The following is a 14,820-nucleotide window of genomic DNA, read 5'->3' on the forward strand; positions in this document are numbered from 1 at the left end:
CAGAAGTCTGATTCACACTAAAAGAACTAGTTTCAACGCCCGCAGAAACAATGGAATTCTGCAGCACTTCTTCAGAAGCTGAAAAATAATTGTTTTCCAAGGGCAGCTACTCTAGGAACCAATCAAGACTGTACGAGTCAGCATTACTATCCTACTGTACAGAATTGCACACGTCTCTAGTGTTGAAATCACAAACAGATCATAACAGAAACACACAATCTATTATGGTTCAAATGTGGACTTGTTTTTCCTGTTTCTGATATGGGAAAATAAATCAACTTAGCTGTATCTCAACTATTTAAAGCACGAGACCAAGTGGAGTGAGAATGGATTTGCCTTGGACCCTTTGCAATGCCACAGTGACATATCACTGGAGTACCGTGTTGTTTCATTAACCAGATTATTATTATTTTATTTTTTTAAGTAAACAAAGTTAGATTCCTCAATATCAATTTTTAAGCAGTATAATATGTATTGAACAGTGTTAGCTTCACTATAAATTAAATAGAGTAGGTAATGCTTTAGTCTTACACTACTGTAGATAGCAGTACAGGCATTCAGAAGATGCCATAGCAGGAAATCAGTGCAGGGGACGCATTGATATCTGCGTCCTCAAAAATATTTTATGGGATTATAGCCACGTGCAATCCGAAATGTCATTCGGAGTCTCGGAGTGCACGATATACATTTGGTAAAGATTAGAGCAAAATCAAGGAGTGTGACAGACAGACAGACCTACAGAGACAGACAGACAGGCAGACAGACAGGATCAGACCAAAAGGGTCCCGATTTTTTGAATGAGGATTCAAAATGTGATTAATATGCCAAATACTGGTAATGAGAGTGTTTAGATCAATGTGTAATGTACTGTACATTAAAAAAAACTCACCAAACAGGTTTTTGGTTTGTTTAAACAAAAAAACACTAGTCTATTGTGTGGTACTTATTTTCTATTTTAACAGGTGCATTTATATTTCATTTAAGCCCTAGCTGAGTTTCCATTGAAAATAAATACTGCATAACCCCTGCAATGTGTGTCTGCTCATAGAGCTCCTTAAAACGGCAACCAGGCTGGTTCAAGGATGTTTTAAATGTTTTCTAAAAATGGAAGACCTTATGAAATGTCATAAGCCATAATGACACACACCCTCACACCCTTTCCATGGTTCTTTTTTACAAAATACATTCCGTTCCAACCATTCACAAATGAACACTAGCAGTCCTTTTCCATACCAGTCCTGCCAAGCGTAAATTAACAATAATACCATTCCAATGATCATGAGGTACCTTGCATATTACATTTATTTCTTTTTCTTTTTTTTTTTGTAAGATGTGACTACCATTTTAGGCACATGCATTCAACTAAAAAGCAATGTTTGAAGACAATTACCCAAGCCCTGTTTAAAATATTTTTAAAAGGAGTTCTAAACAACATAATAATAGTAATTGTATGTAAAAATAATGTGATACCTGTATAATGTGAAATAATGTATAATGTGATATCTTGTAACAATTGTAAGTCGCCCTGGATAAGGGCGTCTGCTAAGAAATAAATAATAATAATAATAATAATAATAATAATAATAATAATAATAATAATAATAATAATAATAATAATAACATAATCAAAGCTGAAGAGTCCTGCGTGATATACACAAGATACACGAGTGGTATAGCAACAACCATAGCATTGTTTTTTATTAATTGAATTATCTTTCTGGCTGCAGTAATGTGCCCTCCTGTTGGGATTCTGTTCAAAAAACAGTATGGTTAATTTGTTATAGGACCAAATGTTTAACGACCCTGCAAAGGTTAATTCTTTGGACGATTTCGAATAGAAGTAATTAAATGTGCCGTTGTGGATCTTTATTTTATTTTATTTTTGTAATGTAATGTAATTAAATTTGACAGCCCTTCACAATGTGGTTTTCCACAGCTTCATTTCTTAAGTGTACAACAGTCTGGCAAAGCACAGATTTGATACTGCGAATGCAACACTGCATTGAGAAAGCAAAGCAGCCCCTGCGACAAGCTAACGAGTGACGTATCGACGACGTCTCCGCCCCCGTGCCTGCTCTCTTTTCAGCTCTGCGTCACCATTACTGCTTATAGGCGCGCACGCCGACACATCTTTTTCAGCCTCTTGCCCACCATTGAAAGTTAAAACCATTTCTTCTCCTTCTCCAAATTCAAAGGTAAGAAAAAATGTTTCTTCAGAACGCCTAATCTCTCGATAAAGGGCTTGGGGGTGGTATCAGTGGCAGAGCGTCAGGACGCACTCCCTGGAAGTGCCGTACGGACGATACGGCCCACCGCGCCGTTTATTGTTGAGCGTCAGGACGGCACCCCTCGGTACGCTCTGCGTCTGGCTGGTGGCGGCGGGGGTCGCGCGCTCCCGAGGCAATTTACCCTAGCAACGTTCTTAGCGTGAACGCGCATTTGAACTAGGGCAGAGGAAACCAACCAAAAATAAACACGACCCAGCCTTTTCATATTGCAAGTTACAGAATGTCTTCTCGTATTGTTATTTTCTAAGGCTGTTTTCTGATACTACGTTAGTAGGCACATCACACATATTTTGGTTGTTCCAATGTTTTATGTAAAAAATGTATATATTTCAAAAGGTTTTATTTGTGCCAAAGACGTTTTTGTTGTCCACATTTGTACAAAGCACTTTATAGCCTCTCCCTGGATACAGCGAGATATGTGTTGACCTGTTCTTGCACCTACATTTCCTGGGTTAAACCTCTCGTTTTGTGTTTGTTTTTATTTTATTGTTTGATAAAAGTGGATTCAGTTAGCAACTATAACCAGAAACCCCGCCTTATCCTGAGAAGGCCGTACATTATTTAAAGTATCTTGAATATTTCTTTAGATGTATTTTTGTTTACGACTGTCAGTCGCCCTGGATAAGGGCGTCTGCTAAGAAATAAATAAATAAATTAATTAATTAATAATAATAATAATAATAATAATAATAATAAAAGTGAAAAAAAAAAGTTTTACCGAAAATACACCATCAACCATTAAAATTGATTGACAGACATTCATTTTTTCCATACTTGTTACTATTTTATTATTATTGTATTGATATGAATGCCGGTATATGAGAAAGATGTAATGCTACTTTTGTACCGTTGTTTTTTTGATACACGTGTATACTTAATAACACGACAGTGGGGGCAAACAACTTTAGCATAACAAAACCCCGCGTTTACTTGCATTTCTACTGTGTTATAATAAGGCTTGTTGTCAGCCTAATATAATAATACAAAATAAAGACAAATGCAAGTTAAAGCCCATTGTTGAGTGTTAGTTGTGAAAACTGTATGACAACAGGAAAAAAAAACAAAAAACTTTTTGTTTGTCATTTGTGAGGCTATTCCACAGGCCATTTTTTTTTTTTTTTTTTTTTTTAAATCTGGTCAGAATACACAAAATTGATTAATACAGTTATCCTGAATACTTACTGCACTAGATTGTACAGACTATATTGCAGTTATGGATTGAAAATTTTTGGAATTGTACATCAGTTCACTAGATAATTGTATTTTTTTTAAAGTATGGTTAGTAGAACCATTCATTTTGTTTATATAGTCATAATTAGAGTAATATTATTCATTAATATTTGTCTTGTAAATTGAATGTTTAAATTTATAAATACAATATAGCTTCAGTACTGTACATGTGTGCTTTAAAAAAAAATCACAATGAGGAACAGAAAACAGCTTCACTTGACATTTGAATTTTTAAAACTAAAATAGTATAATTCTGGTGGTTTCTCTTCTACTTCTAGAACATCTTAAAATAGCACAACACAGTAACACCATTGGAAAATTCCGCCATGTAAATATGTGATATATTTACATATATCACTGTGTTATAGTAACTTTTAAAAGGGGTACAAAGTAATTTGGTAGTTATTGAAGGAGGCTAAAAACACCTTATGCCTGCACCTACCAAACATACAGCACTGTCTTGGGTGGGATGGGGGTGAAGGGCTCTGTTTTAATGACATAATCAACGTCCAATGTAAGTACTTCTGTCCTATAACTCTATATAAATCCTGGCTGATGTGTTTGTGCCAAATGGCGAAAAGTAATTGCAATACAACAGAAAGAGTGAGTGTGACAGCAGCAAGATTTATATTAATACTACTAGGATCATCATCACCTGAAGAAGACACCTTTGAGGTCTTGAAAGCTTGTGATTATTATTTTTTAGTTAGTCCAGTAAAAGGTATCACATCTCCTTTGTCTATTGTCTCTGGACTAATACGGCCACCATTTAATCTATCAACAACTAGGATAATTACAATTCATTCCTTTGACTGATGTTTTGTTAACTAAAACTATTTCTCCTGGGCCTGTGTACTGCACTGTAGAGTAGTGTTGTTAATTTGCCGTTAAGATACTTGGAACATCACTTATGCTGGTTGTGTTGTGCTGTAGCTACAAAACTAAATGAAAAGATTTTAATACTTTTGCTATGGGGATTATATTCAGTGTTTACAAAGGCAAAGTCCAGCCCTTCCCTGTCAGTTCAGCTGATCAGACACGGGACTCTTCAGTTATTTGTATTGACAGTTCTGGGACAGATCAGCTCGTGACAGTGGGGTGCATTTTTTTTTTTTTTTTTTAAGTGGTAGGTTCTAGGGCAAAAAAAAACAAAACATGAACCAAGGCGAGTTGTGATCTGTCCTTTCCGATATTCAGTAGTACTGTATTTCAAATTAATTTCAGTAGCCTTCCATTGCAGAAGGCAGTTAAATAAGAGGTCCATGGGCCTATTTTTTTTTTTTCAGCCTTGGGTGGAATTAAAATGCCCTCAGGATAAGCTTTCAGCCTTTCCAAGACTAATTGCTGTCTGGACTGAGTCATTCCTGGGTACCACTGGGCCCATTTCTTGGTTGAATTGTAATACAGCTTCCCTATAACAAAAACCTTTTTTTTTTTAGATCTCCTTTGTCTATTTTTTCTTTGAAATTGCACGCTCGTGTTTTTACATTTCTCCATGTGCTGTCTACTGATTAGCCCCCTATGGGCATGTCAGGACAGTGTTGTATTTGAGAACTGGAATGCACACCCTGCACTTCCCTTATCTGCATAAAGTATTTTGTAAACCAATCTGATTAACAACAATATCAGCGTGACTTATAATGGTTCCTTCTCTTGTCTTCCCAGTGTCATCGGCACAGCTCACAGCAGCTCCTGCCATGGCATCTTCTGAAGTCAGTGTGCACGTAGAGGAAGTGGTCGTCGTGACAACGCCTGACACTGCAACCGATGGCAATGCCGTGGAGGAAGTAAAGACAGTGCTGGTAACAACTGATTTATCACAGCAGAGGTAGGTGCCACCTAGAATGCCTATTTAACAGACCCCCCCCCCTCCACACACAAACACATACATCTAACACAAAGAATATCCTTTATACTTTGCTGTTCCCTTACACAAAATGCTGTAAACCTTTACAACACCGTTGCTTTGTTGACCATAAAACCAGTAGATCACACACAGGGTCCGTAAGTTAATTTATACACGTGCATAAAGCATTTTGGGATGATCTCCAGAAGGTGTTATTCCTACCCTTGGTTTGTTTAGAGCAGGGCCATATCAGACAAAACCGAGACAGAACTGGGGAGTGAATACTAAACACAGCAAATCCTCTGGGAACATTCATTTATAGTTGGGCTTGTGCCCTCTACTTTGTTGTTTTCCTTTGGGGCTCTTTTAAACTGTCTGCCACAGCCTAGTCTGATGGAGCCAGACACAACAGATTCCACAAAGCAGCCTCCTACACCTTCTTGCCGTGGCAACATGCTGTGCTTGGAGACGTTCCTGCGCATTAGCAGCAAAAAACAGTGGATACAATATAGGAACTGCAGAAATTAAAACGAAACAAATGACAGTTTTCGAATGAAGTTTCGTAATTGCAAATAGATGTTTCAGAGCCTGCACAGCGTAATAAACATGCAAAGTTAAAGTTGTCTTTATTGTTGTCAGCTTCTGGTTTTAGAGTATTTTTAATTTGGTCTTTTTGAAATCATATTTTCAGTAGCCCATGTGATTATTTTAAGACTGAATTTACTTCAGCTGTAAACTAAGTTTATAACAAACCCAAGACAGAATATGAGGAGATGTACAACAATATGAATATAATTTCAAAATATGTATGTTTGGGGATTTCTCACAATCCCTTCATTTATATGCTAATAAATGTCAGATATTTTGTTTTAATCACTACTCTCCAATTTCCTAACAACATGTCAGAATGTCTGTATAAATATCTCATCAAGGGGATGAAAATCAACATAAATATTATACCAGGTTATGAGGTGGACCAAAGATATTTCTCAAACATGCATTATTGAAACCTGTGCAAACTAAACATACTCTACTGGTATAAAATCTTGATTTCAATAGATTTTTTTTTCTCTCCATTTTTAATCAACTACTTTTTTTGCAGAAAAATGTATCTATCATTTTAAATAACATGTGAGTGCATTAGCTGAATGTTGTCTGTTTTCAAACAGCATATTTTTAATTATGATATATATATATATATATATATATATATATATATATATATATATATATATATATATATATACAGTACTGTGCAAAAGTTTCAGGCAGGTGTGAAAAAATGCTGTAAAGTAAGAATGCTTTCAAAAATAGACATGTTAATAGATTATATTGATCAATTAACAAAGTGCAAAGTGAGTGAACAGAAGAAAAATCTACATCAAATCCATATTTGCTGTGACCACCCTTTGCCTTCAAAACAGCATCAATTCTTCTAGGTACACTTGCACAAAGTCAGGGATTTTGTAGGCATATAGTCAGGTGTATGATTAAACAATTATACCAAACAGGTGCTAATGATCATCAATTCAATATGTAGGTTGAAACACAATCATTAACTGAAACAGAAACAGCTGTGTAGGAGGAATAACACTGGGTGAGGAACAGCCAAACTCAGCTAACAAGGTGAGGTTGCTGAAGACAGTTTACTGTCAAAAGTCATACACCATGGCAAGACTGAGCACAGCAACAAGACACAAGGTAGTTATACTGCATCAGCAAGGTCTCTCCCAGGCAGAAATTTCAAGGCAGACAGGGGTTTCCAGATGTGCTGTCCAAGCTGTTTTGAAGAAGCACAAAGAAACGGGCAACGTTGAGGACCGTAGACGCAGTGGTCGGCCAAGGAAACTTACTGCAGCAGATGAAAGACACATCATGCTTAGTTCCCTTCGCAGTCGGAAGATGTCCAGCAGTGCCATCAGCTCAGAATTGGCAGAAAACAGTGGGACCCTGGTACACGCATCTACTGTCCGGAGAAGTCTGGTCAGAAGTGGCCTTCATGGAAGACTTGCGGCCAAAAAGCCATACCTCCGACGTGGAAACAAGGCCAAGCGACTCAACTATGCACGAAAACACAAGAACTGGGGTGCAGAAAAATGGCAGCAGGTGCTCTGGACTGATGAGTCAAAATTTGAAATATTTGGCTGTAGCAGAAGGCAGTTTGTTCGCCAAAGGGCTGGAGAGCAGTACACGAATGAGTGTCTGCAGGCAACAGTGAAGCATGGTGGTTCCTTGCAAGTTTGGGGCTGCATTTCTGCAAATGGAGTTGGGGATTTGGTCAGAATTAATGGTCTCCTCAATGCTGAGAAGTACAGGCAGATACTTATCCATCATGCAATACCATCAGGGAGGCATCTGATTGGCCCCAAATTTATTCTGCAGCATGACAACGACCCCAAACATACAGCGAAAGACATTAAGAACTATCTTCAGCGTAAAGAACAAGGAGTCCTGGAAGTGATGGTATGGCCCCCACAGAGCCCTGATCTCAACATCATCGAGTCTGTCTGGGATTACATGAAGAGAGAGAAGCAACTGAGGCTGCCTAAATCCACAGAAGAACTGTGGTTAGTTCTCCAAGATGTTTGGGCCAACCTACCTGCCGAGTTCCTTCAAAAACTGTGTGCAAGTGTACCTAGAAGAATTGATGCTGTTTTGAAGGCAAAGGGTGGACACACCAAATATTGATTTGATGTAGATTTTTCTTCTGTTCACTCACTTTGCATTTTGTTAATTGATAAATATAAACTATTAACATGTCTATTTTTGAAAGCATTCTTACTTTACAGCATTTTTTCACACCTGCCTAAAACTTTTGCACAGTACTGTATATATGACAGTACATATTTAATTCAATATGCACTGGTTAATAAGAAATCAAATTGCATGGGGATCTGTAGGGGTTAAAACTGTGAGAAGATCTGACTAGATCATATCTGACGAGATCAACTGGAAACACCAGTAATGATTCGCATACAAAATATTTGGAAATTTGTTTTCTTCATTTCGGGGGACAGAATGAAGACAGGAACTTGTTTCTTTGTATGGTACAGTATGTTTATTTTTATCAATGTAATTGATTGTATTTAAACAAAGATCCCTTGAATTATGCAAAGTTGAGAAATGGCTATGATAGACGTACCTGCATACTCACACTATTACAGTTCAGATCTTTCTTTTATTTACGTGTGGTGGTTTTGTGATTTGGACTCTAATGTCATCTGAGGGGGGTGAGATTGAGACCAGAATCACTAAACAATGCTGCTGCTGTTTTCAGATATTATTTCAGAATAAAAATAAATACAAATAACATTGTAATATTAATAAGTGAGTGGTATCAGGAAAAAGCTAAAGCTGTAATATTTGTATGTACATACAGTAGAATGAATGAATGATACATATATATTATATATTAATGGGTTGAGTAAAACAGGTCAGGGACTTGGGTCACAAGTTTAATGTGTTTCTCTAGAAACAATACCCTATCTGATTAAAGCAGCTCATTCCTGTGCTTTAGCATTGTAATGCATTGGTTTCACTTATTACTACTGAAGCACACCTATTGCTGCACCACAGAAAATATGGGAAACCTTTGCAAGGCACAGTTTCAGGCCATGCAGTAGAGGTTGCATTGCTCTTTGTAAATCTATCCTATGTTAGTCACTGGTAATGACGGTTTCCTTTGTAATAAATATCGTGGCTTTCTAAACACCATTAGGTGACTTGTACCAGTTACAATAATTGCAGTAAATTTGGCTGTAATAATAATACCTGTATTTTGCTCAAACAGTGAAGGTTTAACCGAAGAGAGCATGGAGGCTGAGACTGAAACCACAACATTCACAGAATCCACTCTTTTAGAGAAAGAAGCAGTAATAGGTATGCTTCAGACTTATCAAATGTAACAGTGTTGTTGTAATATTCTGTAGTACTTGCCCGCAACCCTGTACCAAAGTCTTGAAAACTGTGATGTGTGCACATAAAATAATTTTAACTATAAAGCAACTGTCTCTCAGCAAGCCCTGTAACTTAAAAATGCTAACGGAGAAGTGTGTTTGATAAAATGGCTAACCGTGAATGATATTTAATACAAAAGGTTATGGGAAAAACAAAAATGGTCAGGAAATGCTGTCAGAAATAAATGTGAAGGTGTGATTTCTCATGTCACGTCTAGTAATAATATGACTTGTGTGCTCAAAGCAGTAAAGCTGTCAGAAGAAGTGGAGAATCTGGAGCCTGAAGTTATTTACCCCATAACCTGCGGAGACAGCAGAGCAAACCTGATCTGGAAGAAGTTTGTTTGTCCAGGGATTAACATCAAGTGTGTCCAGGTGGGTCCAGTGTTTCCATTTACCTGGAATAAAGAGGTAATGTCCTAGAGAGTAGACAGGGAGAAGCATACTGTCAGTTTTAAGAAATTAGTTTTGAATGTCACAATCTGTTTTTAGGCTGTAGATTTGTTTAGCTACCTGCAACCCAGTTCCCACGCTTTGTGTTCCTTGCAACATACTGCACTGCATATAACATTACTATGCAGCAGAGGGGTGACCCAATATACTGAAATGTGATTGTTTATTTATTGCAGTATAATGAGCACGTGATCAGCCCTAAAGAATTTGTGCACTTAGCTGGGAAGTCCACGCTGAAGGATTGGAAGAGAGCAATTCGCCTGAATGGTATCATGCTAAGGTATGTATGTATGTATGTATGTATGGAGCATATTATATGCAATAGTATAATAATAATGATAATTATGATGATGAAGAACAACTAGTTTCCCTCTTGACAAACTGCACTCCATTCTTTCAGGAAAATCATGGATTCTGGAGAGCTGGATTTCTACCAGCATGCAAAGGTGTGCTCCAATACCTGCCGCAGCACTAAAATTGACCTTGTGGGAACCAGGGCCTCTTTTAGCAGCCAGCAGTCAACTGAGTTCATTCCCATTACTCCTGCATCAGCAGATAGTAACTGCCTTTCAAACTTTCAAGCCCTCTGTGAGTGATCTATTTAAAAATAATTTCAGGCATACAATGTATTTTATTTTAAGTCTCTATATTATGCAAAACTATTAAACAATTGAATTAAACCCATGTGAATTAAACCTGTGCATGTGAAGGCTTCTTAAAAGATGTCAATTTGTTTTTGTTGTGGTGAATACACTTGATAGGGTCAAGTAGCATTTATCTCGCATACCGTATATATGTGCCATGTGTTCAGTAATTGATTGGTTAACTGAGACATTCTTTGACTGTCCTTTATGCTTCAGATGCATATTATTTTTAATTTCAGACACCCATATTTACTTATGATTATTCTGTTTTCAGTAAATGGTTCACCTGCTACATTTACAGTGGAACCATCAGACGACAGTGCTGAATGGATAACTACAATTGGAGGTAGGTGCCACTGACAGTAATGTATCAAGTTACACGTTACCCATGTCTCTTGTGCTTGGGCTCAGCTGTCGTTCCCCTATTGTAGATCAACCTGTGATCTTGCAGTTTGAAAAATAAATAAATACATTCTTCGCCTGATAAGAAGGTTTTGCTATTTGTTGTTGTTCAATAGTCTTTTCTGTTTTGTTTTTGTATTTCTTTTGCAGAGGACACTGTAACTTTCTGGCGTGGGCTGAAGGATGCAGGGCTGTTGGATGAAGTAATCGAGGAGTTTCAGAACGAGGTGAAGGAGACCCTGAAAGGGTTACAAGACAGGATTCAACAGCCTCCCTTACAGATTACTGGTCAGTATCATCAAACAGGGGTGGCCAAGCTGTGTGTGTGTTCTTGGAAGGAGTGTGTTGTATTACTTTAATATTAACAAGTTCCCTACTTGATTAAGACTAATATGAGAAGCAGGGGATGCTCTCGCTGTACTAGCCCATCACTGTGTTGAAAACTGCAGGGGAAAGGAACATTCTCTAAGCAGGACAACAACAGTTTAATATTGAACTTTTCTTAGACATTTATAGAATAAATAATTGACTTGCCCAAACTTCCCTACAATAATGTTCCTATTTAATCTCTTTAATTGGATTGATAATAGCAGTTTTCAAGGTGGCACTTTTGTATTTTGAAAATCAGATATAATTGCAGTGTACAAGTTAGCTCCGTTAGCCATCAAAGAAATGTCCCTGTAGCTAACTCACTTTTTGCCAAGCAATTACTTTTCACCCCCTGCAGGGGACGCACCTTCATGGCAAGCGGGTTCCACCTATACGTAGTCCAAACATAAGCCTCTTACCAAACTTGACTCCATAGATGTAAACCAAGCATTGCACATTTTGTGATAATGAATCTGTTTTTTTGTTTGTTTGTAGATGCTGCATTGTTAAATAATATTGTGCAAAACTTTGGAATGTTGGACTTGGTAAAGAAGGTGTTAACAAGTCACAAGAGTCAGATGGATCGTTACAGAGAACAGTATACTCGTAGTTTAGTAGGTGAGTAAACACCCACCGGGGTCTATTCGATTGATCTAAACTGCTGTGGATCTAAAGACTGCTTAGATCTGAGCTAAAAGAACCATGCTGACAACCAAGGTGCTTTTAAAGAGCCAGAAACAGACACAATTTAAAAAAGAAAATGTAAACACTTTAGACTGAAATACGTTTGATTTACTAAAACTAAAAAGCTGACAAAATATTGGGAAAAATTAGGTGTTACCAGGTTAAACCAAGACATGGTCGATTTTGTTGTATTTTGACTGTACACCTTCTCAAAGACAGCCATGTGACCTTGCAGTCCTTTTAAGCCCATGATGAGCTACTTTACCTAAAAAAAAAGAGAAACCTACTTTGTCTGCATGCCAAACAAATACATTAGATTTCATGAATGCAGAAGTTAAAATGATGATATTGTTAATAAACAGCAATCCTGTAAAGTTGAGCAGCTTTTGGAAATACTTTTAAATGTTATTAATATCAGTCATAGGTAAGAGTTTAAAATATATCTGTTTTAATGCTTGTGTACTCAAAGTACCTATGTATGTATTTTGTCTGTTTCATTGTTTGAAAATGTACAGAAGCATGTAGTGAAATAGCCGGTGGTTTCATTTTATTTTGCAGCGTTGGAACAGCAGTGTGATGAGCACCGCAAAAGAGCCAAAGAACTGAAAAGCAAATCTCAGCACCTGAACAATGTTCTGATGACTCTGACTCCAGTCTCTACCGCTCCCACTCCCAAACGGCCCCGGCTAACACGAGCCACGTCGGGACCTGCCTCTGTGGCAGCTCATGTTTCAGCACATCCAACCCAGATTACACTGACCTCCGCTCTGCCAGTGACTCAATTAACAAACCTGCCTTTGGGGAAAGTGGTGTCTGCAGTCAGTAACGCCCCCCAACAGAACGCGACATTCACTACCACCAACTCTCCTCTTCTCGGAGGCTATACAGTGCTGGCATCACCGGGCACAGCCATTCCGAACACAGTAGAGATCCAGCCAGACGCATCAAACTTGACTGTCCTCAGCACTGCAGCCATCCAGGATGGCAGCACTATTGTGAAAGTGATGAGCCCTTTCCAGTTACTCACATTGCCAGCTTTGGGAGCGACCCTGCAAAACATGGCAGCCGCTGGAGGTACTTTAATGGCTGTGCCGACAAGCACCATTGAAACTTCAGTCACCCAGGCAGAAGAGTCTGCTGTGATTGAAGTGAAGGACGCACAAGGAGAAAAGCAATAGGACTGAAAAAAAGGGGATTTTTTCTGTTTTTTGAGAACCTTGAAAGCTCTGAATTTGCATGGATTGGTGAATTGATTTTTAGCGAGAAGTCTGAAGCGTCTATGAAGTGTTACATATTTTGATGCTGAAAATATAAGCTCGTGGAGTCCTAATTGTATTGATGCATCGCAAATTGTCTTTTTTTTTTGTTATAACGAAATGCAAAATCTTTAAACATTGACTTTGTTGAGGTTGTGTGTATATTGCTACTTTTAGAAGATATTACCAAACATTCATTAAGTAATTTGATCTATCAGAAGTCTTTTTTTTATCTATCAGTTTAACTGTAGATCAATTCTAAGTACCCTGGCAAATTGCAACATTTCAAATGGAACTGTTCTCATTACTTACTCACTACATTTACTGACAAAGGTATTCTGAAAACTCCCAAAGAAATGCACTCTATATTATGTTTACTAAAACCAGAACACAAGGCTAAGCACATACCCAGAGATACTCGGAATATAATAAATGGATTCCTAGCTAGAATAAACTGCAACGCGGGAATACATTTTTGAGGTACTCAGAAATGTATTTTGCACTCAACAACTGCGTGAGTTTACTATTTCATTGTGGTACAACAAACTTTTTAATCTTTCAGACTTTTATTTGGCAGTCCTAAATAATTGTATGTACAGTGGTCATTATTCAATTTTTTATTTTTTTTAAACCTTGAAAAACATTTTTTATTTTTTTTTAGATTTTTATTTTAGTCACAGCTTTAGTACTCTAACTTAAACTTTTAAAAAGTCAAATCAAACACCTGTCCGCATGAATTATTTTCAAATGCATAAACAAACTATAAACCCCAACCCCAGATTGAACAGCAAAAATGTGTCAGAAAAGTGGTAACAACTGTTTTTTTTCCCCAGTTACTGATTGAACTGATCATCAAAGCTGTGTAAAATGGCATGTTGCTCAGTGCATTGTTGTTTATTTCGTCCCACATCGCTTTTTTCACTAAATAAATTTGTCAGTCTTCATTTTTTTAAGTGACACCTTTACACACATCCGCCCTTTTCAGCGATTAACTATATTTAATTCCACTTCAATATTCTAGTAATAAAAACACACAATAGCTACTAAAACTGATATGTAAAACATGTTAAAAGCTTGTTATTTCTTGTGCATAATTGTTCAATAAGTACAGCTCACTTTGCTTTTCAGCTATGTAACATAGCAAAACTATTATTCAAAATACAGTATTTGCATTTGGTTTACAAACAATGTGTACATGTTACAGCTTATGAAAAAAAAAACATACTATGCTTCTACAAGAATAGTGTTGTCAAAATGTTAGGAATGCCTTAATAAAAGATGTTTTAAAAAAATGACATGAAATATGACCAACATTCTTTATTTAATGTAGGCTTTTGGTTTACAGTTTAACAGATAGTGAACAACATTGTGTTTTGTATTTGTTACCAGTTTCACAAAATTGATTAACAAAGTCTGATAATAAACTAGACAGTTCTTACAACATGTATTTTTTTTTTCTCCACAAGAACAAATGCAGTAAATAATATTATTTAATTTAGATATGAATATAAATGCACTATTCAGTAGTTTGGAGGCTGTTGTTAAACAACCCGTATTCATGAATTTTCAAACTAAGAAATCTCACAGATAAGAAAAGATTCTTATCAAAGGTAACACAGTTTAGGGATATTAAAAAAATATTTTTTCATTAAAAATGTTTATCATGAAACTCATTTTTTCTGCAGTATATAA

General features: G+C 36.9%; 1 protein-coding gene across 4 annotated transcripts; it reads left to right on the forward strand.

Moving 5' to 3' along the window:
* Positions 1–1,995: 1,995 nt before the first annotated feature.
* LOC131698603 (glucocorticoid modulatory element-binding protein 2-like) lies at positions 1,996–14,763 on the forward strand. Of its 4 annotated transcripts, none has more exons than XM_058991108.1 (11): positions 1,996–2,195; positions 5,184–5,346; positions 8,382–8,411; positions 9,155–9,243; positions 9,565–9,695; positions 9,950–10,053; positions 10,174–10,361; positions 10,692–10,763; positions 10,970–11,107; positions 11,684–11,806; positions 12,431–14,763. In XM_058991108.1, exons 2-11 carry the CDS (start codon positions 5,216–5,218, stop codon positions 13,048–13,050), a joined length of 1,626 nt encoding a protein of 541 aa, XP_058847091.1. In that variant the 5' UTR covers positions 1,996–2,195; positions 5,184–5,215; the 3' UTR covers positions 13,051–14,763. The 4 variants fall into 4 exon arrangements, with proteins under 4 accessions (XP_058847091.1, XP_058847092.1, XP_058847093.1 ...); XM_058991109.1 differs by having other exon boundaries at positions 1,997–2,195; positions 9,568–9,695; positions 12,431–14,762; XM_058991110.1 differs by lacking the exon at positions 8,382–8,411 and having other exon boundaries at positions 1,998–2,195; positions 12,431–14,762.
* Positions 14,764–14,820: the final 57 nt, after the last annotated feature.

Source organism: Acipenser ruthenus, chromosome 18, assembly GCF_902713425.1.
Source record: "Acipenser ruthenus chromosome 18, fAciRut3.2 maternal haplotype, whole genome shotgun sequence".
Taxonomy (NCBI): Eukaryota; Metazoa; Chordata; class Actinopteri; order Acipenseriformes; family Acipenseridae; genus Acipenser; species Acipenser ruthenus.